A 23,402-nucleotide genomic window follows, 5' to 3' on the forward strand; every position below is an offset into this window, starting at 1 on the left:
TCGCCATTAGCACCGGCGCTCGCGACTCGCGCTTCGTCGAGGAGGGCCAGCCCACGGGAGAGCGGCGGTGGCTGCAACGAAGAAGGCGGCGCCGGCCACGCGTTTGTGAAGGCCCCGGGAGGAAACCTCGCTAGTCGGCGCCTGCGGCGGCCAGGTTCGAGCGACCAGCGGTGCCCCGAGGAGCTCACACGCGGCGGCGGCAACCATGAGCGGCTCACGGTGAGCGAGGAGTAGGAAGTAGCGCTGAGCAGCCGGCGAAATCTTCTCGTAAGGCCATATGAAAGCGTTAGAATCGAAAGAGCTGTTTAGCCATCTTGGTTCAGATCACGGTAGCGCCTAGTGACAGCATCGCTTTGGTCAAAGCGCTCTAGTGTAAAAGCGCTTTAAAGTACAATCAGCTGCAGTGCAATGCGCAACTTGCACTGGAGCCCACAAAATGAAAATACCGTTTGGAATAGTGTTCCCGAAAAGTAACCTAACGGGAGCAATCTTCTGCGTGGTGTCATGACAAGCGGCTGACTACCACCGCCTGCAGGAAGCCCTTGCAGTCTAGCAGCATGTCTTCGCTTCTGAAATGTTTAGCCATAGAATTCAAGAATTGCACCCCTGCAAGCCTGATAAAATACAGGCCTCGTAACAGTGTGCCAACGCTGGAGAGTGCTGTAAAGTTCTACAGTTCACCCAGCGTAAAGTGGACTTCATACCCTGTTAGGCATATGCGTAGCTCGGTGACACAAATGTTTTTCCAAACATTGGTAGATGGCACAGGTCTTCTGTAACCGGTCAACACATTTCCTCTCATTTGGCTGAAGAAAATTACCTTGGCAGCTCTTTTATTCGGGCCACTCTGAAGGCTTGCAGAACCCCACCAAGAAAAAAAATACCCTTATGCAACTATGCATGCAACTATGGTTACCACCCTCACCTGCTTAAACATCACTTGACCTTCAGGGTGGTCACGTGATTCACCGGGCTAATACGCTAATGCGGACGTATATAGGGTGAATGATCGAATAGCAGCTACGCTGAAAAACTAAATTCCTTCACTGGTGATAAAGCATATTTTTACGTATTACAGCAGCTTTTGAATTGCCTTTAGCACTTTTTTATAACCTCGCGAGATGCAGGTCAAATTTTCAAGACAACACAGCCTCGCCATCGCCAAGCATCAGGCAGATGTACCCTTTTCATACAGTGAATACGTAGTCTGCTGTCATTTTCGATGCTGCTGGTGGCCGAAAGTATTGAAAAAACAATCCTTAGGCAGGCACTGACACTGTAGGAACGTCCCCCGGTCTGCTTTTGGCGATGTTTTTCGAAAGCTTTATAAGGCTCATCGACAACGTAACCCAATGTCCAGGAAAAACGACTTCCTGAACCCATGCGTCCGGCAAAGAAAAAATCAGGCCCAGACGCTTAAGACACCTTATGAGTGAGAATCCAAAAGCATTATGCGTATAAGTGCACGAGGTAGATGCACAAGTTAGTGTTCCGCATGCTTCCGATACTGCTGTGCCCAGTGACCGCGAAGCCAGCGTGAGGCCAATTTATGGCTTGATTCCTCTGTGTCGCCACCTGTAGTCCCGGTGGAGAGTACTGCGCGCATGCTGACGTATAATGATGACGTAGGCACTGTCAAGGGTCGGACGCTGGCGGACGAAAACAGTGAATGGGGGTCACACGCAGGGAGTCACACATGTCCAAACAATCAATGGTGGTCATGCGCTGATGCGTTGACCATGATGACGCGGCATTGAAATGAAATTCGGCGCCCCGTAAAAAGACTTTCTGACATCCTCCGAATTTAGTGCCATAGACGGCGGACGGCTGACGCCGGCTTTTGAGATAATGTGGCATATAATGATTTCGCATTCAAGAAAGATTTCATCCGAAGCTGCGGGGAATTAAATTGAGGACATTCAAATTGCGAGGCAAGCGCGCAACCCGTACACAACAAAACCGCTTTGCTTCTTGGCGAATGAAGGTGAAACTAGCATATACAGGGTCTGTTCTGAAAGTAGTAGGACTGATTTTTTCCTGGGTGAACGGGAGGACGAAAGGTTGTCTGCGCGCGTAGGATCGGTGAAGGGGGATATTGGGAACGCTGGGGAAAATCGGCAGTCTGCTCTCGGTCGTTGAAGAGAGCAAGTCGCTTGTATTGTGGACCCCTGTCGAAACGCCTCGTCACGCAGAATCATGGAGTGTTTACTGGATCAGCGATATGCGATCAAATTTTATGTAAAGCTTGGTAAAACGGTAAAAGAGACTCACGACATGATTAAGGAGGCCTACGGTGATGCTGCCATGGGTAGATCAGGTGTTTTTGAGCGGCACAAGCTGTTCCAAGAAGGTAGGGAAAGAGTGGAAGACGACGACCGCTCCGGACGCTCATCGACCAGCAAGACCAACGAAAATGTGTCGCGATGAAAAATTTACTTAACATTGATCGCAGGATGAGTATCAAAATGATTGCTGATGATTTTAGCATTCCTCAAACCCAAGTTCTAGAGATCATGACCGAAAACTTAGCCATGAGGAAAGTGTGCGCGAAGTTGGTGCCGCGAGTAGTATTGTCAGAGGAGCAAAAGGACAGCCTGAAAGCGATTTGCCAGGATCTTCTTCATCACGTGAATGAGGACCCCGATTTTTTGGATAATGTAGTGACCTGTGGCGCGACGTGGTTGTTTGAATACGACAAGGAGAGCAAGCGGCAGAGCTCAGAATGGCCCACCCCTTCCTCCCCAAGCCCCAAGAAAGTGCGAAAGAGCAAATCCAAGGAAAAGTCCATGCTCATTTGCTTTTTTGATCGACATGGAGTCACCCACAAAGAGTTCGTACCACCCGGACAAACAGTTAATGCAGTTTTTTACGTGGAAGTCCTCGGAAGACTGCGAAAACGCATTGTTCGTGTCCGCCCAGCCATCGCCAACAAATGGCGGCTGCACCACGACAACGCGCCGGGCCACACAGGGTTCCACGTAATGAAGTATCTTGCCCAGCACAAGGCGGCAACGCTGCCTCGCCCCCCCCCCCTCCCCCGCCCCTAGAGCCCCGACTTGACCCCGCCAGACTTTTTTCTATTCCCGAGAATAAAGTCGACGGTCAAGGAGAAGCATCACGGATCGGTAGAGGTGGTTCAAAAGGCCGTGACGAGGAAGCTAAACAGCATTCCGGTCCAGGCGTTCCTGGAGGTGTACGAAAACTGGAAAACTCATTGGCAGCAGTGTGTAGATGCGGAAGGGTGCTCCTTTGAAAAATGCTAATCATTCGTACTATTATCATGAATAAAATTTAGAAAAAAAATCAGTCCTACTACTTTCAGAACAGACCCTGTACGTTGCCTTACGACTGTATGCTAAAGAGTAGACGTGTCATTAGAAGGGCAGAAAATTTTAATTAAAGTAAATAAAAAGAAAACAAACGAAAACAATGCCTCCGCATTCAAAGCACGTAAGTGCCCTACGCAATTTCAATTTTAGCCTAACCACTCTTCATACTTACTCAAGACCAGACTGGAATTAGGTCACTTTTGCGTCCACAACATAAGTACGTATATTTCGCTGTCAGCTTGTAATTTGGTGCTAACCTACGCAGAGCTTCAGGATCCCGTCCTTGCTGGTCAGAAACACTGGGTTCACTGTGCCAAATTAAAATTGACTTTAGTTGGCTCTTTTATGACGTTTCCGAGTTTTTCTGCTTTGTCTTAAATTGGTGGCGCCCAAATTAACGTTATTTCACTAAGATCGTTTACCGCTACAAGTACCATACGCACTAGCTCCACATGTGTCTCATGCGCATGTGCAGTTAATTCCTAGCGGGCGCCGCGGTAACGCCAAGCTGAGCGATATCTAATGTGCAGTGCGACATTGGCCGAACACGTATTAGACACCTTTAGCACACCGCGTACCGTGTTACCGCTACCATTGCCGAGGTAAAAGGAGCCCTCCCACCTACCAGTGCATTCGCACTGATTAGCCCCAATGCGGCAGACGTACGCGCGGCTGTCGGGTACCTGACACCCTCAACGCAACTTGCACATGCGCACTGGCGCTGCGCGGGCTCCCGGTATTCCGGTAACGGTAACAATGTGCACGGTATGCTAAAGGTGTCTATTGTCGTTTCTTCCTTTGCGATACAGTTTTTGGCGACCGGGGTTTTACACGTCTTGAAACTCAATAAGGGCCAGGCGCTAACCGACGTAGCAGATCCCCCCGGCGCTCTCTTTTCCAATAAAGCAAACTAGCATCAAAATAGAGGAAATTCGCTTTCGCCAGTCGCCACTTAAGCGGGATGTCATCGAGTGCTAAGGACCCGCTGACCCATGCAATCTTTCGAACGATGTAGCATGCTGCTGTAAGAAACTCCTTCTTGACTCTGCGCTTTCTTCAAGCAAAGGTGCCGCGCTGTATTTTTACGGATCTTACTGGCACCGTTAACATATCCATGCACAGTCCCAGAACGTTACCAGGCCCTTAAGGCGCGTTTATACTCCGACGTTCTCGGCGCGCGGGCGAGAGCCGGTTGTCGTCGGGTACGTCAGATCGGCGATGCTACGCCAGGCGCATTTCGGGAGCTCTACAGTCCAGCCGCTCCGACGCGAGGCAGCGCATGCGCAGAACGTTCTTCGTTCGAAAACCGGCTGGGAGAAGAGGCGAGTGGCGGAGGGGGTAGAGGGGAGGAGTGACGTGGGAGGCGTGCGCGGTGCATTCTGGGTGGGCGACGTGACGTCGCCGTGCCGCGCGCGCGCTACGTCGGAACGCGCCTTTACTGTGGCACCGCCAGTGAAATCCAGCCGTCCGATTGCCCACTGGAACTTCACATGCGTGAACACTGTTGGGGGCATAATGTCACGTAATCTCGTAGCCTACTCAAGCTGGCGATGGCATTAAATCACCACAGACACCTAATTTCAGTTGCGTGTTTTCTTCTTCCAAATTATTCGTTACACATCAGAATACACGGAGCCGCCGTCGTAGCTCAGTGGTTATGGTGCTCGGCTGCTGACCCGAAAGACGCGGGCTCGTTCCCTGCCGCAGCGGTCGCATTTCGACGGAGGCGGAATGCTACAGGCCCGTGTACTTTGTGATGTCAGAGCACGTTAAAGAACCCCACGTGGTCGAAATTTTCTGGAGCCCTCCACTATGGCGCCCTTCGTAGCTTAAGTCGCTTTGGGATGTTAAACCTCGTATGCCATTAGAATACATGGATCACCGTGTGGCATTCGCCTGTGACTGCCAAATAATTAATAATTCAATATTTTCGCTCATGCAGTTCCGGCTTCAGCAACTGAACTATGTCTGTGGCGTGTAGTTGGCGTTTAGATCACGTGAGACTAGAAAAAACCTGCAACGTTGTCACCTTCGCGCACTTGTCGAGTGCACTGTAATTCACCCTTAGAGCGGGGGGGGGGGGGGGGGGGGGGTAGCGGTCTTAAAGGAGATGCCCTCCACCCCTCTACTCAGCGTGGCAAGCTCAGCCCGAAACCAGCTACCAAGTGAAAAGAGGGGGATGTCGTTTGGTGCCCAGCTTTCGCCGGTCGCAAGCCAGAGAATGGGTCGGAGCCAAAGGTTCACAAATAAAACAATGCTTATACAGCAATGAGACGATACAGAGGAATTTCTAATCACTCATAATAGCACGTACAAAGTGATTCCACAGAACAATGCAGCATGTGCTTTGTAACACAAGAGAGAGGTTATAATGCAAGAAAGGTATTGCATCTAAAGTGCACTGATACAAGAGATACACACAGAAATTACCGAACACAATTTGGAAATTCTAAAGTGTGCTTGGCGAAAGCCTTATGGTCAACCCACTGCCGCTTCCCCGAACCGCTTGGCACGGAATCACTGGGCTGCTTTGGAGCCATGCGTCTCACTCACTCGACTGCAACGAGACGTCTGGCGAAGGAGCGGCGGTGCAGCTGCCACCACCGACGCTCGCGCGCTTGTTCTACCGCTACTGTGTGACGTCACGGTCACTATGCACAGCTGCGCCGCCCACCGGCGCGCCGGTTGCTAAGGAGGGGAGGAGGTTGCGCCGCTGCGCGGAGAGACCACAGTTGGCACGATTCCAGCGCACGGACGGACACCGCGAGCATGGACGGACACCGGGAGCACGAGCCATTAAAGGCTTTCGCCTTAAAAAGGACACAATTTGCTCACCAGGCACTGAGACAGTCCAACGACCGCAGGACCACGATGATGCCGTCCCGAAGGCTGGCGCGCGCTGCCTCGCTGGTCCATGGCTGGGCGAGTGGTGCTGTCCCGGGAGTCGAGCGGGCGCACTGCTCCGAAGCTTAAACGGCGGCTCGGGCTGACAGACCGCGGTCAACGTCCTTCATATATGGGCGCGCACCGCGTCTATTCGTTTCTTCGCGCCAAGGCAGGCACGCACATACATACAGTATTAACCATACATTGCACTCTCATCCTGACTTTAATCCTCTCGCCTGAAGCGCGTCCCCATTGGTCACGTGCGGAGACAGGTTTCCTGAGAATTTCAGTCTCTTCTTTCCGAACCGCCGCCGCCTGCGTGCGAGAGAAGTGGAGAACACATCACTCAGCACGCCCGAGGCTAGGCACTCTCTGTCGACAATGTATAATATCTTCTCCAAACTTCTCTAACGATCGACAGTGCCCGCGGACGTCCTTCCTTTCGTGCAGCGCCGGCTGGCGAAGTGCAGAGGGCACCAACACACGCAAGGTTACGCGCTTTGCGCAGTTCGTTTCTCCAATATTCGAGAATTGTCTACGGCTCGCGCTGGCGAAATTGCTTCCCCGCCGCGCCGGCTTTCCGTATGTGCGCCGAATTTTGTGGCAAACATAAACGCCGATACGTTGTTTAAATTCAACACACCGCTTAAACTAGCCTCTTTCAAGAGATGGAATGACAACAAACGACGTATAAGCAGTTGTATTGCACATTATCCCTGAATCGCGTGACCTAACGGTCAACTTCACGTTACAACCATAATTCGGTTGATGAAACCGAAACTCCCTCAAGAAGAAATTCAATTATAAGTTATTTAGCGGGTCGTAGGCGAATGTCACGCGATTATGAATGCATATTGATGTCTAATGCGTCATTTAAAGGAAGAAAATAAGCAAGAAAAAATTTGGCGTCTTTAGTTCTTCAACGATAAATTGCCCTCCATAGTTAACCCGCGAAAAACTTCAAACCTCTGTAAACTACCACGCCCTTTAGCACTGGCCACGCGTATTTGAATGAAATTCACCCTGTTCTGTTCAATTTGCAGCGTTCACGTCGACATCAGCTCACAGACTCGAGTCAATGTCAGCAAAAGCAAAAGCAGGCAAGTATCAGCGAATTCATTACCTTTTATAAAGGAACAAGAATTGTATACTGATCTTTTGGCACGCTGTAGCAGGTATAGTATGTCAGTTCGATTAGCTTAATGGTTAAAATATGTTCAGTAACTGTAAGGATTTATATATAACACGTTAATCTCTCTAAAAAAAGCTCTCTAAGTTCTCATGCAAATAACACCAAATAATTTTCTAACTGGTGTAGCAGATTCATCGCTTTATGAGGCAGCCGATGTTAGAGCTGTGTACACTTTTCACTGCCACCAGTGTGCACCTAACTGGGAAAATTCTGAAACCCCGTCGTAACCTCCTACTGGACAAACTTTACCTAAAGCTAGGATAGAGCGCTTTGTTCAAACCGTTCATCGGACTTCCAATAGGTGTCACGTTCCGAACTCCGGCACTTCGAACATTTTGAGCTGTGTAGTTTGTCGCACCCACTTAACTGCGCATCAATGCTCTGAAGTTACTGAGCGCCGCTGATAGCTGATGCTGTGGCTGACATGCAGCGCCTCCTTGTAGTTGATTCCAGAAAGGAGGCGTAGTATATGGCTGCCCTTTCACAAGGAGTTCTGTTAGCGGCATGAGTAAAGGACTTTGGAAGTAGCCATGCCTGGTGGCGGGAGTGGATACGACTTTGACCGCGTGGGCTGTTTGCAGTGGCAGCCAGCCGGAAATGCGTCCGGCCAGTCCTCCCATGATGTACCAGCCGCCGACAGCGCCCTCACCTCCGCCAATGATGTACGCGCCGCCTCCGTCACCGCCGCCCATGATGATGGCACCTCAGCCCATGATGGCACCTCAGCCCATGATGGCACCGCAGCCCATGATGGCGCCGCAGCCCATGATGATGCCGCAACCTATGATGGCGCCGCAGCCCATGATGGCCCCGCAACCTATGATGGCCCCGCAACCCATGATGATGCCGCAGCAGTTCATGCAGCAGCCAGACCCCATGATGTACGCGCAGCAGCCGCAGATGGGGTACTGCCCGCCGCCACCTCCTCCAATGATGTACGGAGGTCCCGGACCTGCGTACGCCAGCAGGAGGTAGGCGCGAGTCCGGCTCCGTCGAGCACGCTCCAACCAGCCGCTGCAAACGCAATCAGGGCATCATAAGCTAAGGCGGCTGAACAGCTAAATACGCAGTCAGCGCTCAAGGTGACCTTCAACGCGCAATTTATCACCGGAGATCACTGCACTAGAGCCTTAAACTCAGGGAGCTGCCTGCACGTGACCGAACATGCAGGGCGCTGGAGGCACCAATTTGCGAGCGCCTTTTTTCTCACAGCGCATCGTTTCGGCCTGAACGCTAGTTTCGGGTGACGCTGTAGTGCTACTCGTCATTTCGACCGCTATTTTACGTGTGCTCGTCTTAGAGGCTATTCTGCATGTGGAGCCCAAGCATGCAAAACTCGCTCTATTTTCATGCTTACGAAAATGCCGGCAAAAAAGCACGCAAGCAAGCCTAGTCGCACAGTTTTAAGCCGAAATTATGAGAGACCAAGAAATGATTTTTCGTTTGCCGTTCTTTTTTGCATTCTTGTAGCCGTCCTCATTCCGATAGCGCATTGGCAGCGCTTTGTTAGTGAGCAGAGGAAAAATTGACTACAGTATCAGGTCTTTATAGTTTCGTGGAATTTTCCTACACATTCCTCTATTTTGGGTAAAGTAAGAATTTCAAGAAATTTGAAACTCCCGCTGTGTACAAAATGACATAATGAATCGCGAATTGCGGAAACGACCAAAACCGTGGGTCACTGCACTGCAATGCCTCAGACACACAGTGCGTGTTTGTCCTGAAGGATTCTATAACAGGAGAGCTGGAAGAATAATTCCCTGTCGGGGACCAAACACACTCACCGCACATGTTTTGGGCACATCTTTCCTTTAATGCCGTGAGCTCCGGGGCAAGTTTCCCCGAGACTCCTAGCACGCTTTGCTTTCATACCCAATGTAGGTACGTAAGAATTCATACAAACATTTCTATGAATCTGGCTCCGGTACTCTGCGCTGTGGCTACTTGAGCTACCAGAACTTTGCACGTACCTGTGCCGGTGCAGATGACTTTCGTAGCGTTAGCTTCGCGTGCGCACTGAATGCCTCACGGGCGATCTTGTGAAGGTCGTCCGGCATGACGTACTATGGGGCGAGCTACAGCGAAGGCGGCGAGTACCTCGACAGGCGAGACAGTCGCGATTGGGGTGGACGCCGGGACAGACGCGGCTCGGACCAGCCGTCCGATTACCTGCCGGCACGGAAGAAATCCAGCCGCGGAAAAGGAAGGTCCGTGCGTCGGGGCACCATCTTCCATGCACCACTTACTACCGGCATTAATTAGACACCTTCAGTACAACGTGTACGGTGTTGCCGTTACCGTTACCTAAGTACCGAAGCACCAGGAGCCCGCCCACCGCCAGGCGCACGCGCAGATTGGGTCCGACATTGCAGGATCAGCGCAGCTGCCAGGTACCTGGCGCCATCTAGCGCCTTCAAGGCAATCTGCACATGTGCACTTACGGCCCGTGGGCTCTTGGTACTCCAGGACTTCGGTGACGATAAAGGCAACACGGTACACGGTATGCTAATGGTGTCTAACTCGTGACACCGATCTAGCTGCGAAGCATGAGAGGGCATCGCGCGGCAATCGAATAGTGCTATAATAATCAGGCACAGAGAAAACTGTTGTTTAGCTGCACCAAAGAAGCATCTTTATGCTTCAATTCCTGCGCCCTGTTGAGTAGTTTGCTCGGTTGCCCTTCAGGATGAGAAAGGAAGTTTTAGTGAATACAGACAAACTTTCCTTCCCTTTCTATGTTCTGCGCTAAGATCGGCCGCATTTTATTACTCTCAGGGTTGTACCTACCACGCAGGAGCAGTTATGCTCGCACATGGAACGCAGGACTACCAGTGGAAGGTGGTGCCTATGCGATCCTCTGAGAGGTTCAGTCGACAGATGTCCGCTAGGAGATAGCGTACCTATATGAGGTCCTTAATGTCTCAAAACAATCATGCGTTTTTACCCACCTGCCTTAGGAAGCTAGGCTACGATAAGGCGTACAAAACTTTTAGCGACAACGTAGAACAAAGATGGCATACGCCACAGCAACATAGCAGACACACATATCAGCCTGCCGAACTGCTAATTAAAGACTTCAGAACCAAAGCTTACTGGACTTTCCTGAAGTGCCTGAACTGCCTGTTAAATTACTTCCGTAACGTTTATTACGGATTCTACTCGTACGTGGTGGTATGCTTAAAGCAAACTTCTCAGGCTATTTTTCACCTCTCATTCAGCAGTTCCATTCTCTGCCTCCGAACCCTTTCCTAAAGGCAAAAGGTCTCGGCACAGCTATTCTTTCTTGGCCTCTCCCGTTGTGAGCACGAGGGAATGAACCTGAAGTAGGCGGCTGCGACTTGTTGTCGAGTCCAAGAAGTGCACCCACGATACGTGCGTGATTACTTTGTCTGCGACTTGGCCTGAAGAGTCTGTAAACACTGCTAGCAGACGAAGGAATAGAGTCTTGCAAAAAATTGAAAGTCATCATTATTCTCGTCCAGGCAATGCTTCGTATGTCGACAAATGATGTGGCAAACTACACTCTTAAAAACAAAGCTGAAATGTTAGTCGCCCATCATTCAGAGAAGAGTCTTCAAAGGTGATAGGCAGCCCTTCTTTACATATGTTCCGTATTACAATCTGTCACTGAGAAGCTGGATCCTCTGGCATACCCTCAGATTCAAGCAGAGGCACTGAAAATTATTTAGGATGATACACGGAAATAGTCTTCTGAACTGACTTCCGGAACTGAAATCATGCGCCGCTACAGAGCCCGAAATAATGGTCATTACGCCATCTCATGCTTCGTAGGCAGCTCAGCTATAGCCGTCTCAGCACCGCCGCAGCCCTGGCAGTGCATAACGCTCTTTCGTGTCGTAAAAGCTCGCGAAATGTGAGCAGAGCATCTCGCATATGGCGACGCTACGCTACGAAAGTCGTCTGCACTCGTGTATGGCCGCACAGATTGTATGGTCTCCATGATAAGATATGTTTGTGGTCGAATACTTAAGCACTGAAAATGGGTTTCAGTAAGTGCCTCAGTGGTTTAATGTTCTTAAAATGCATATCTTTCGGTGTTAGGTGTGCCGTACGAAAAAAAAACAGCTAAAAAATGCAGCGTTTGCTGGGTTGAACATACAAGAAAATTTTTTAGTACCATGAAATAGTCTCCGGTAAATAAAGGCTCCTCGGTGTTGACACGGACCGGTACTCCTCAAATCGAACATTGTTTTCATACTCCAGGACGTCGTAGAGCACAACTGAAACAGGTTTCAAACCGACTGCCTAAAATAAGCCTGACATATGCATTGCATCAGAGCTAACGCTATGTGAGAACTGAGTCATGAAAAACTCTTTTTTGTGGCAAATGACACTTTCGTAGCGTACGTAGGACATCCTTCTTTTCGATATTAGTAATTCGAATACTGATAAAATTTCGAAGTCGCATCAGTTGAAAGTATATGTTGCGTGCTATTGTAGAAGTTATTTTTCAAGTCTTCGTTCCAGAAGATCAGTCGCCGCACAGTTAACTTCACACTGGCAAAGGTCAGGAAATTTGAGGACTGCATGGATCTCCAACTTTTCTTACCGTACACCTAAATTTGTCCGCCCGTAGCAATTTTTTGCACGTAATATTTCATAGCAGTCTGCAACCAGAAAGCGAAATTGAGCCAGATCTACCACACAGCAATCCTACTTGCAGGATTGATAGCGTCGCAGCCTGTCACGCGTTTATCCTTATTAACTAATCCTTCCCTCCGTCCTTTTTTATTGCCACCTTCCTCATGCGAAGCCGCACGATGATGCCTGCCGATACGGGGAAACGCTACATTACCCTTATTCAAAAGTAAGTACCTTTTTTGCCGTCCTATGGCAGCTTTGCATTAAGAGGATTACCCGCACTGCTGACTCATGAGCCACCTTTGATGTTTTTCATTTAAAGTTGGCTCCAGGAATACGTCACCGCACCGTCATGGACGTCAAATATTTTTTTTAAGCCTTCAACCCTAGTTTTCAAGGGCCTTGCGCATTTTGAGCCCACATACGAACAACCGCATGCAGCCACTAGTGCTACTGAGTAGACTGCACGTACGGCATTAGTGTTTACTCAGAGGAGTTGAGGTGTCCGTGAGGGCTTTGTGCTTCCACGCTCCAGAATAGTCGTGGGAATAATTTGCGGTGAGTGGCGCGACAAAAGCATGTTCTGTGAAGACGCAGATCCAAGATAACTGCGGGTGACAGCGCAAATGTTAACCAATTTAGCGATTTATGTTCGGCGCTATTCAAACTTGCAGCAACATTCTAAGCACAAATAACTCTGGACCAAAGTCCCGTTCTCCTTTCAAAAAACCTCCACGACCCGCGTCGCGCACTAAAATGTTCTCTCTCCTCACTGCAGGAACCTAAAAATCAGCGATAAATTATTAGCCATCATTTTAAACTTATAGTACCGAAAGTATACGTGGGACACCTAAAAATAATTTAGAACACCCCCCTCCCCATCGTGAAGTGCAGTAAAATAAGTAAGAAAACTGTGATAAAACACATGTAGGGGTGCGTTTATTAGGCGTCCTCAAGAAACCAAACCACGGTGTAGGATCTGGCAGCGTAGACAGGCGTAGCCAGCACCAAGAGAGCGGGGCAACTTCGTCGTCATCAGGCGCAATGTAGTGTCGGCGCGTGGCGGTAGCGGAACCCGTCACAGTTGGCACAATACACACAATTTCTAGCTATCAATTGACGAGGCAATGCGACTGAGAAGGGTTGTGGCTGTGATAATGTGTCTGAGGCAAGACAGTTTTCTTTGTAACTTCAGAATGATCTCTGTCATGGAGTTAACACCAAATTTAGCTTCATGCGCTTAAACCCAACCCAGCATAGAAAAGTTTGTCTCGTTCTGCTTCGGAACTCCCTTCAGGACGCACGATAGAAAAGCTCAAAAAATAATAGTCGCGAATTGCAAATCTGTGTCGTGCGACACCCTGCGAGGGCAACTGCATGCGGTCACCACATCAACCGAACACAAAGGCCGCTGGCGCCAGCCACTCTCGCCTAATATTGTGAGACATTCCAGCGGCTAAAAAGACAGGGACGAAGGTAGACTAGACAGGACGAACGCCCGTCTCGAATGTCTCACAATAGTACTACCAACCAACTAGCCCAACTTTCTACGCTTAATAATCGCCTAATATTACAGGACTGTTTTTCTGTGTTTTTTAGGGGGGGGGGGGGGGGGGGCGGTCTTCCAGAGCACATAGCGGTAGTACGTCTGCTCAGAAGAAGACAATCCGCCACCTCTGCCATGAGCAGAAGTCAATGAGGCAAAGGCGGCCAGAAAGAATACAAGTAATCATGTTCGTTATTTTTCTACTCGTGGAAGGCAGCATAGCGCTACAGTGATAGTTTTGCCCCACTAAGGGGTGTAATTGTCCAAAAATGAATTAGCATAAAAATGAAAAAAAAAAAAAGCTGAGCATGGTGGCAACTGCCGCCACAGGGTTTCAAAGGGGACGCTCCTATCTTCCATCCATTCCATCCATCCAGAGGAAGAAGACGTTTGTATTTTTCGTGCATTACGCGCATAAATGAATGAAGAAGAAGCCTTAGTAGTGTTTTGATGGCTGCGGAGGCTTCGGTCCCCTCCGAAGCTCCACTGTGACATGCCACCGAAATTCGGCGCTCCGACTGCGGTTGTTCCTCTTGGCGGGGCCTGAGTGCGCCGAACCCCGCGCCGCGGCCCGTCCGAACTCCTCTGCCATGCAGCATATCTTGGGACTTGCTCTGAGCTGCTGCCCCTGTCATAGGTGCATCCGCTCCTATGCGCCGGATTCAGCCAATAACAGGCACGTTCGTCGCTCGAGTCTTCAGCGATGCGTTTTTTAAACTCGCACTCAGCAATCTGCGGTGTAATTTGTGGCATCGAAAATTCCTTATTTTTAAACAATGTTGTTCTCCGCATGCCACGCAGGTTTTAAATGCGCAGATGGTCCTGCTGCCGCGCACTGAATCGGCAGCATTTCGAAAATCTTGAGACCGATGCATAACGCAATACGCACAAGACATTCGGACTTGAGTTACGTTCATCGAGCTACGTTCTCGAAAAACGCCTTGCACAAGTCTCATGCTTCACATGTCTAATCCAGTTTTTATTCTTAACAACCGAGCGCCTGTGTGTGAACTCAGCAAACTATAAAAGGCCGTGATTATATCGTTTTATTCACTGTTGCTGAACTTCAATGGATGCTGCCTTTGCATCTCAGACGCAAACAAACGTAAATTCCGTTTTCAAGAGTGAAGATTTAAGGCCTTACTCATTCGCACGTAGCTCTCTGTCTCGAGCGGCTTCAAACCACATACCCATTGACGTGTACAATGGTACGTTGACTCCCATATAATTACACCGGTATGTTACGGTACTGAATAAGCAGTCAAGCTGCAGTAGCATCTTTAAGCCTCGCTGATGGAAATTGGTTACATCTCGATCGTTAATAAATTTGATGCGATTTTTCTTTATAAAATATATCAGTGTCAGGAGGCGCACACATCCTGAAACACGTCAGACTCCAATGCGTATGGCAACAGTTTTGTTCAACCTGTCGCCAAGAGTGATTCGCTGCCTTTTTAATGAGACAGTGACACAAAATTCTGCTGTGAATTTACAGCACCACAGTAGGCCACTGTGATCACTGTTATTACCATATCTGGTATACCCAGCCACCCACGTTAAAATCTCCTTTGCCTTTCCTTTACAGCTTCCTCATTTGGTTGCCGTTTCTTCATACAGTATGCACATTTTGATGCACTCTTCTTCAAAGGCGACAATGATGGCATAATCTTGCACGCATATCGACCTTTTCAGGGCCCTCATGTGGTTTGTCTTAAATGTTCGATTTGTCACTATTATCGCCACATATCATTTCCTTTCCGGTTATTTAATCCCCGTGTTATCCCCCCACTTGAACGGGAGTGTCTTGTGTCCTTTTAAGCGTGAATTTATGGGAAACTGAAGATCGGAACTCTAAAGGCCGAACACTTCAAGAATGACTTTTCTCTTGCAATGAACTACGACCGTCTGCAGCCTAATTCGTGCTACGTTTTTAATAGGAGCGCCTTCATAAACAGTGCGAATTTTTAGGTCTGAAACCCAAGCTAATGCATGGACATCGTGCTGATAGCGGATCGATGACGTTTAATTTCAGCCAGTGTTACTTACACGTCCTACCAATGAGCTTCGTTATGATTCGACGTACTTGGGCTCAATAGCCGATTCCGCTCATCCCATTAAACTGCCCACAGCCACACTCTTGAGTCTCGTCTTTAAAATACAAAGAGCACGATCCGTTTATCCTGTAAGTGGGCATTATAATCGAAAGTCTCTGGTATTATCCAGCACTGTTTCTTAAGCAAGCGTTCAATTCCGGCTCGAGCGTCAAACATATAGAACAATACACAATTACCTGATCTAAGCGGGCTGCCATCGCAGATAATACAAATTCAACGGCATGGCTTACAAGCGTGCCAATTCGGCTGTAAAACAATGACATATGGGTGCAGTAAGCTTCTTAGCTTTTAAAACATCTCACGTCAGAGAACTTTTGTTCGAAGAAATTGATTATGTTTACTTCTTACATGGATTAATGCGGACGTCTACTTACGTACACTGGATGCGCATAGAGGTAAACTTTACAAGCCTCTTCGCTTTGCATAATGCAATTGGCATTGCTTAACATGCATCCAGGTTACATTAAAAACTATCACGCTCTCCTTTTCAAATCCTTATCCTCTCTATAGACCGTTCCAAAAGGCGCCCTTCATTCGCACGTAGTACCTCGCAGCACATTGACGCACCGCCTGTCGATTAATCTTCCCAGAATATCCACGGAAAACGCCAGGGGACGCGGAGGAGGCAAGGTAGACCAGGCGACCTTGGACAAGCTCGAGGCCGGCTTCAGGAAGCTGCAGGATGCCAAGGACTGCAAGTCCCTCCTCAAGAAGTACCTCACCAAGGAGGTCTTCGACAAGCTCAAGACTCGCAAGACCGCCATGGGCGCCACCCTCCTTGACGTCATCCAGTCTGGTGAGACTTGAACTGCGCATCAGAAAAAAAGAAGTAGACCTTCCATATTAAGTATCAGGACACCCTCTCTTTAGCCTCTCAGTGCGTTTTTAGTTAAAACATGTCATCTCAAGAATGGGCTGTGCGTTAGCGCGTGCTCTAGTCCCTTGACATTTGCTGGGATAAGCATTAGCGGTGTAGTTCTTCAACACAGAAAACACGGGTTCCAAATGAACGCAGTGCGTAGAGGAATAAATTATGCAACTTCATTTGTCGTTCATAAAGTCGTAATTTCATCACCGTCAACCACGGAAAGGCTTTATGAAATCAAATAACTAAAGCAATTTTATCACAGAAAATTTTGTTCACGAAAACATACCATGGCTTTCAGTAAAACTTGCACCATTCTTAGCATGTTACTTTAGCGATAAGGGTAGTTGCTTGAGCGATTAGTTGCCCATGACCATTAATGTACCGTTCTTGACATAGGAAAAAACGGCGTGCATGTCTCGGGTAGAACATCACATTAAAATGTCCAAGGCCCATTGGTGCAGGACAGCTTCTCAAAAGTCAAATGCCGCTTGCCGCCAATGTTCCTGTCGGTGACACCCTCATTCCACAGCGTGTGCTCTTAACAGCAGTGCCTTCAAATTAATCTCTTGTTACGAAGCAAATGCTTTGTGCAGCCTCCGTTTGGGATAGTTCGAAACAAATCGTTATTAACGCCACTGAACAAAAACTATCTATTCAGCGAGGCAAGTACTCCATTAATCATTCAGGATGTTACCGCAATGCCTGCGTTACTGAAATTACCATCAATATCGGTTGTGGATATCGATCTGCGCGCCCTTTTTGTAGCACAGATTTCGTGTGCAGTTCTTAATTTAGACGTGATAATTACGAATAATTTATTTTAACTAAATCTCACTAATTTTTTCACCGCAACCTATTATTTATTTCACATTGCTTGCCACCTTTTTGTCATTTTCCAGTAACGCAAAATGGTAATGCAAATTTTCGCTTTTATGTGCACATGCAGCCTAAAGCATTCTCTCATTTAGGAAAGCTTAGTGGACGTTTCGCACAATAGTGCACAGTAATAGACAGTAGAAATACAGCACTGAGCTATGTAAGCTGAACATTAGGCAGAAGCTGATCCTAACTTTCTATTTAGCCCTAAACAAGAAAGTTTTCTCTTTAAACGGCATTTCTGAGGGTTCGCTGCCTGTGAAATGTACGACCCGCCGCGGTGGCTCGGTTGTTACGGCGCTCGGCTGCTGGCCCGAAAGACGCAGGTTCGATCCCGGCCGCGGCGGCTGAATTTCGATGGAGGCGAAATTCTAGAGACCTGTGTGCTGTGCGATGTCAGTGCACGTTAAAGAACCCCGGGCGGTCGAAATTCCCGGAGCCCTTCACTACGGCGTTCCTCATAGCCTGAGTTGCTTCGGGACATTAAACCCCAATAAACCAACCACTCTTAAGTACGCTGGTAACTTACGATGTGGCTCTCAAGACGCGAAACATGGCAATATCACTGCGAACGAGCGCAGCGGTGATTAAGAGTGCCTTTCTCGAACACTACAAAGCGAGTTGAAGTAAGTACGAATGGGTGAGTGGGAGGCAGCTTCTAAGGGTACCAATAATAAGCTTCTGCGAGGAGAGGGAATAAGTGCTCGGATACTGACGCGGCAGAGGTGAAAAGCAATAAGGCAGCTTGGGGACAAAGGCACCTTGTGACGCCTGAAAACAAAGCGCCAGCTGGATAAGATGGATGACGGGCTTTGCTTTCGCTTTATTTTGTTTTTTAGGTTTCCGTCAATAAATAGTTTCATTCGCAGAAAATATAGCCGCAGAATGAGCCCACAGAAAGAAAATTACGCGCGGACTATTTGCTACTACGGATTACTACGTATTACTCCGCCTATGGCAGAGCGGCAAGCCGCCACGGGACTGGGTGAAAGGCACTCCATCCGTTGGTCAACTCCGCCCACCGTGCGGAGAGAATTAAAAAAAAAAGGCCGGAGCCGGACATTAGTCCGATTTAATTAGGGAAATCAACCCTACAGGGCAATAAATCGAAGTTTCTAAGAATGCTCGGAACGTGTAGATTGAGTTCCCGCGGCAAAAAGACGAGTTCAGATTCCTCTTCACTGCACCTTTAAGAAGCGCAGTTTAAATCAGCTATCCGAGCCAATCAGCATCACGATTACGGAATTTTTTGTGGCTTTAGTGCGCTATACACTTATAGTGGCCATTTCCCGCATTTGGGAGTTGTCTGTCTGTCTGTCCGTCCGTCTGTCCGTCCTTCTGCCTCTCTCTCTGTCCGTCCGTCCGTCCGTACGTCCGTACGTCCGTCCGTCTTTCTGTCTGTCTGTCGGTCTGTCTGTCTGTCTGTCCGTCCGTCCGGTGTCCGTACGTCCGTCCGTCTCTCTGTTTGTCTGTCCGTCCATCCATCCGTCCGTCCGCCCGTCCACCCGTCTGTCTGTCTGTCTGTCTGTCTGTCCGTCCGTCCGTCCGTCCGTCCGTCCGTCCGTCTGTCTGTCTGTCTGTCTGTCTGTCTGTCTGTCTGTCTCTGTCTGTCTGTCTGTCTGTCTGTCTGTCTGTCTGTCTGTCTGTCTGTCTGTCTGTCTGTCTGTCTGTCTGTCTGTATGTCTGTCCCTCTGTCCGTCCGTCTCTCCGTCTGTCCGCCCGTCCGTCTGTCTGTCTGTCTGTCTGTCTGTCCCTCTGTCCGTCCGTCTCTCCGTCTGTCCGCCCGTCTGTCTGTCTGTCTGTCTGTCTGTCTGTCTGTCTGTCTGTCTGTCTGTCTGTCTGTCTGTCTGTCTGTCTGTCTGTCTGTCTGTCTCTGTCTGTCTGTCTCTCTGTCTGTCCCTCTGTCCGTCCGTCTCTCCGTCTGTCCGCCCGTCCGCCCGTCTGTCTGTCTGTCTGTCTGTCTGTCTGTCTGTCTGTCTGTCTGTCTGTCTAGACGTCTGTCTGTCTGTCTGTCTGTCTGTCTGTCTGTCTGTCTGTCTGTCTGTCTGTCTGTCTGTCTGTCTGTCTGTCTGTCCCTCTGTCCGTCCGTCTCTCCGTCTGTCCGCCCGTCCGTCTGTCTGTCTGTCTGTCCCTCTGTCCGTCCGTCTCTCCGTCTGTCCGCCCGTCCGTCTGTCTGTCTGTCTGTCTGTCTGTCCCTCTGTCCGTCCGTCTCTCCGTCTGTCCGCCCGTCCGCCCGTCTGTCTGTCTGTCTGTCTGTCTGTCTGTCTGTCTGTCTGTCTGTCTGTCTGTCTGTCTGTCTGTCTGCCTGTCTGTCTGTCTGTCCCTCTGTTCGTCCGTCTCTCCGTCTGTCCGCCCGTCCGTCTGTCTGTCTGTCTGTCTGTCTGCCTGCCTGCCTGTATGTCTAGAGCTGGTTTTGTGGCATGCTACTCATCTTCCCACCGGGTGTTAGGCAACCTGTCCACGTGTCACGAGGCAGCCCATTTAATCGCGAGAGGCTGCTCGGGAAGAGCAACCTGGGGCGCAACCCAAGCCCCGCCGATACCAACAACTACCATAACGCCTGCCTTGTGCCTCTGCGCCACTGCGCACCGCGTGGCTTACATGCGAAGGTGTAGCCGGTGCTAACCAGGAGAGAACCTGGGGCGCTAATTAGTCGGCACAGCCTCTAAGCGCACCGAGCTAAGCGGAATGAGCAGCAGCGGTTAGAACGTTATCCGAATCATTCTTGCACAGTAGCTAAACGGAAGAGGCTGGGGTGGTTATTAGGTGGCAGCCTGGTACCACCTAGTAGGTCGTAGCTCCAACCGACAATTGACGTCATGCTAGCGCACATATCTGCATTTGACCTATTTACAGAAATCGACTGACATTTTTCTTGCAGTTTTAGTTCTTTGTTAAGAAACAAATAGAGATACTGTATGAAACCGCTTGTACGCGCAATAGCCTCGTCAACAGTTTCAGACCAAGACACCCTTTTGACTTGCCTAATACAGTCGATGGCACACCATGTCGTTGCTTAGCCTTGAAACTTGGCATTTGGTTTCAGTGAGCCGGCTACGCTAGAGCTCCATGCCAGTTCGTAGACATTAGCCCTGAACACATTCAGGGTTTCCCATTTTGAACACGTCCATTCTAGATACCCGTTAACGCTCAGCACTTATGTCGCAGGCGTCGAAAATTTGGACAGCGGTGTGGGCATCTACGCTCCGGATGCCGAGTCCTACACCCTGTTCGCCGACCTATTTAACCCGGTGATCGAGGACTACCACAAGGGGTTCAAGCCCACCGATCGGCACCCACCCACAAATTTCGGTGACCTGACCTCGCTCAAGAACGTTGATCCCACAAACGACTTTGTCGTGTCCACCCGGATCCGTTGCGCCCGCTCCCTTCAGGTGGGTGCTTTCGTTTTGTACTGACCAAAGAAGCCAGCAGCACTGCACGCTATACACATTCATTGGTCCGTTGTGGAAATTGAACGAAGCTCGCATGTTAGGCACACTGCCGTGAGCACTGCATGTACGCTGATATCCATGCAATCAATCCTATCATGCGCTCACCTCTCGGTGAAGAAAATTGTTCGCATAAAGAAGTGAGGGCTGAGATGGTGTCGGTTAGATTTCTAGGAGGGATGCTGTGGAGGGTAGGACCACAGTCTGCTTAGCATTGCCTCTCCTTTCATCAAACGCCCATTCTCTTTTACTCTGGTCGCATTTGAATGAATGAATGTTTATTTGGACTGAAATACAAAAAAAAAAAGTCTGTCGAGGAGGCTGTCAAAAAGGCAACGAATGCCTGACTAAGTGTCAGTCGCCTTTCTGAAAACACAAAACACTCGAGCAACACGGGGTAAGAAAACTACATAAAGTATATACATACACTTAAAATGGAAGGTAAGTAACATGCAATAAACAATAGAAACAGTGAAAGCCTGTTACACTTTCAAGGAAAACAATCATATCTGAATAGATAACAGGTACAAGTTCACTTTTTTTTAAGTTTCCTAGAGATGACGATTCGTTTACAATACTGAGGATGGTAGGATGATGATTTAGGAAATCTGGAATTATAAAAGATAGCTTTTGCATACCGTAGTTTGTCCTTATCTTGCCTGTGTTGTACGTAGGGTGTTTTGTATTATATGTCTGCTCTTTTGGAACGTATGTTTTGAAAAAGGCGCTTTCATTATGGCTGATCTATCGAAATATTACAATAGCTGTTTTTTTGTTAATAAGATTTTGTATTGTTAATATACTATTCTTCTTAAAAAGAGGCGCAGAATGACTTCTATAGGGCGCATTTTCAACGACACGTATCATACGTTTCTGTAAGGCTAGCAAGCTGTTGATGTTAGTTTTCGTCGTGGTACCCCAGACAGATAAACAGTATTGGAGGCGTGAATGCACTAGGCTATAGTACAACTGTTTTTTTTAATCGAGAAGGAAAGAGATCCTTTAGTTTATTAACAATGCCGATGGAACGTGCAATGTTGGTTTTTACGCTGTCGACGTGGGCGGTCCAGTTTAAGTTTTCTTCAAACGTAACACCAAGGAACCTATGCCAAGTGGAGCGCTGGACGACTTCATCACGGAATTTTATTACTATGTTGTCATCAATGCACTTGTTACGAGGGCGAAAGGCAACGTATTTTGTCTTTTTAATGTTTAGTTCTACTTATTTACTCTAAGCCATTCTGAAAGATTACCGAGCCAAATATTTGTTTCTTGTTGGAGAGCATACAAGTTTTCGCCAGAAAAAAAAATTAGTGTTATCAGCGTATATGATTATGTCAGGTGTTAGAGGCACGTTTGTAATATCATTAATGTATAAGAGAAAAAGAAGCGGCCCCAGAATGGACCCCTGCGGAACACCGAATTTAATTTCACCAAGTGATGATTTGTGATGACGAATGTCGGTATACTGCAGTCGGTTCGTTAAGTAGTTTTTAACTAAGTTAAGAGCGGTACCTCTCATCCCATACTCATTTAACTTTTGAAACAAGTTATCATGCTTAATAGAATCAAACGCTTTTTTAAAGTCTAGAAATATTCCTATTGTATACAACTTGTCTTCAAAATTACTTATTATTTTTTCTTTAATGTTTAGCAGCGCCGTTTCGGTACATTGGTGTTTCCGGAAACCGTACTGTTGGTCTGTTAAAAGGCTGTTTCGGGTGCAGAAATTTAAAATCCTGTCATTAATAGCTTTCTCTATGACTTTTGAAAAAACTGGTAGAACTGAAATCGGCCTGTAGTTGTTCATGTCGTTTCTGTCTCCCCCTTTAAAAATTACCGATACTCGTGCTTAACTCATCGGGAAATGAACCAGTACACATTATTAAATTACATGTATGTGCCATAGGCTTTCTAATAAGCGCCACCACAGCTTTTATTGGTTCTGCCTTTATGCAATCCACACCACAGGCTGTGGAATTTTTTTAACTTGGAGAATAAGCTACTTATTTCAGCTTCAACTGTTGGTGCAAGAAAGAGGGATTTTCTCATACTGCATGGAATATATGACTGATAAGTCGGGCTGTCAGAATCGAAAGCATTTCACGCACCACAGTTTAAGAAGTGCTGATTAAACTTATCTGCCAGCGCAGTCCCGGTGAATACACCTTTGTCCATAAGCTCAGAAACTGAGCTGTGTTCACTGTGCGGGAGCAGATTATTCAATGATTTCCAGACTTTTTTTGGATCATTAAGAATATGAGTAAACTTATTCTCATAATAGCTCTCACGCGCCAGCTTGTTGTCGCGGCTTAGCTTATTCCTGACCTTTTTTAATTCCGATAGGTATTTTGGTTGCCTTGTCTTTATGAAAGTGGTAAAAAGCCTATCTCGTTCTTTAATTCGTTTTAAAAGCGCGGTATCAACCCAAGGTTTCCTACATTTCTTGTTTCTTTTTGCTTGTCTAAGAGGAAATGCCTTGTAATAAAGTTCCTTGATTTTACTAACAAAAAGGCTGTACGCCTTAACAGGATCCG

General features: G+C 48.2%; 1 protein-coding gene across 1 annotated transcript in view; it reads left to right on the plus strand.

The window, feature by feature from the left end:
* Window positions 1-205: 205 nt before the first annotated feature.
* Window positions 206-23,402, plus strand: part of LOC149369567 (arginine kinase-like) — a 28,656-nt gene continuing 5,459 nt past the window's right edge. The window contains exons 1-7 of the mRNA XM_089575070.1: window positions 206-219; window positions 7,259-7,315; window positions 7,989-8,378; window positions 9,453-9,614; window positions 12,182-12,235; window positions 16,260-16,465; window positions 20,582-20,808. Coding sequence (XP_089431196.1) covers window positions 206-219; window positions 7,259-7,315; window positions 7,989-8,378; window positions 9,453-9,614; window positions 12,182-12,235; window positions 16,260-16,465; window positions 20,582-20,808 — 1,110 coding nt within the window. The remainder of the gene's footprint in view (window positions 220-7,258; window positions 7,316-7,988; window positions 8,379-9,452; window positions 9,615-12,181; window positions 12,236-16,259; window positions 16,466-20,581; window positions 20,809-23,402) is intronic.

The sequence above is a fragment of the Amblyomma mixtum genome, chromosome 1 (assembly GCF_055824585.1).
Source record: "Amblyomma mixtum isolate Tamu chromosome 1, ASM5582458v1, whole genome shotgun sequence".
Taxonomy (NCBI): domain Eukaryota; kingdom Metazoa; phylum Arthropoda; class Arachnida; order Ixodida; family Ixodidae; genus Amblyomma; species Amblyomma mixtum.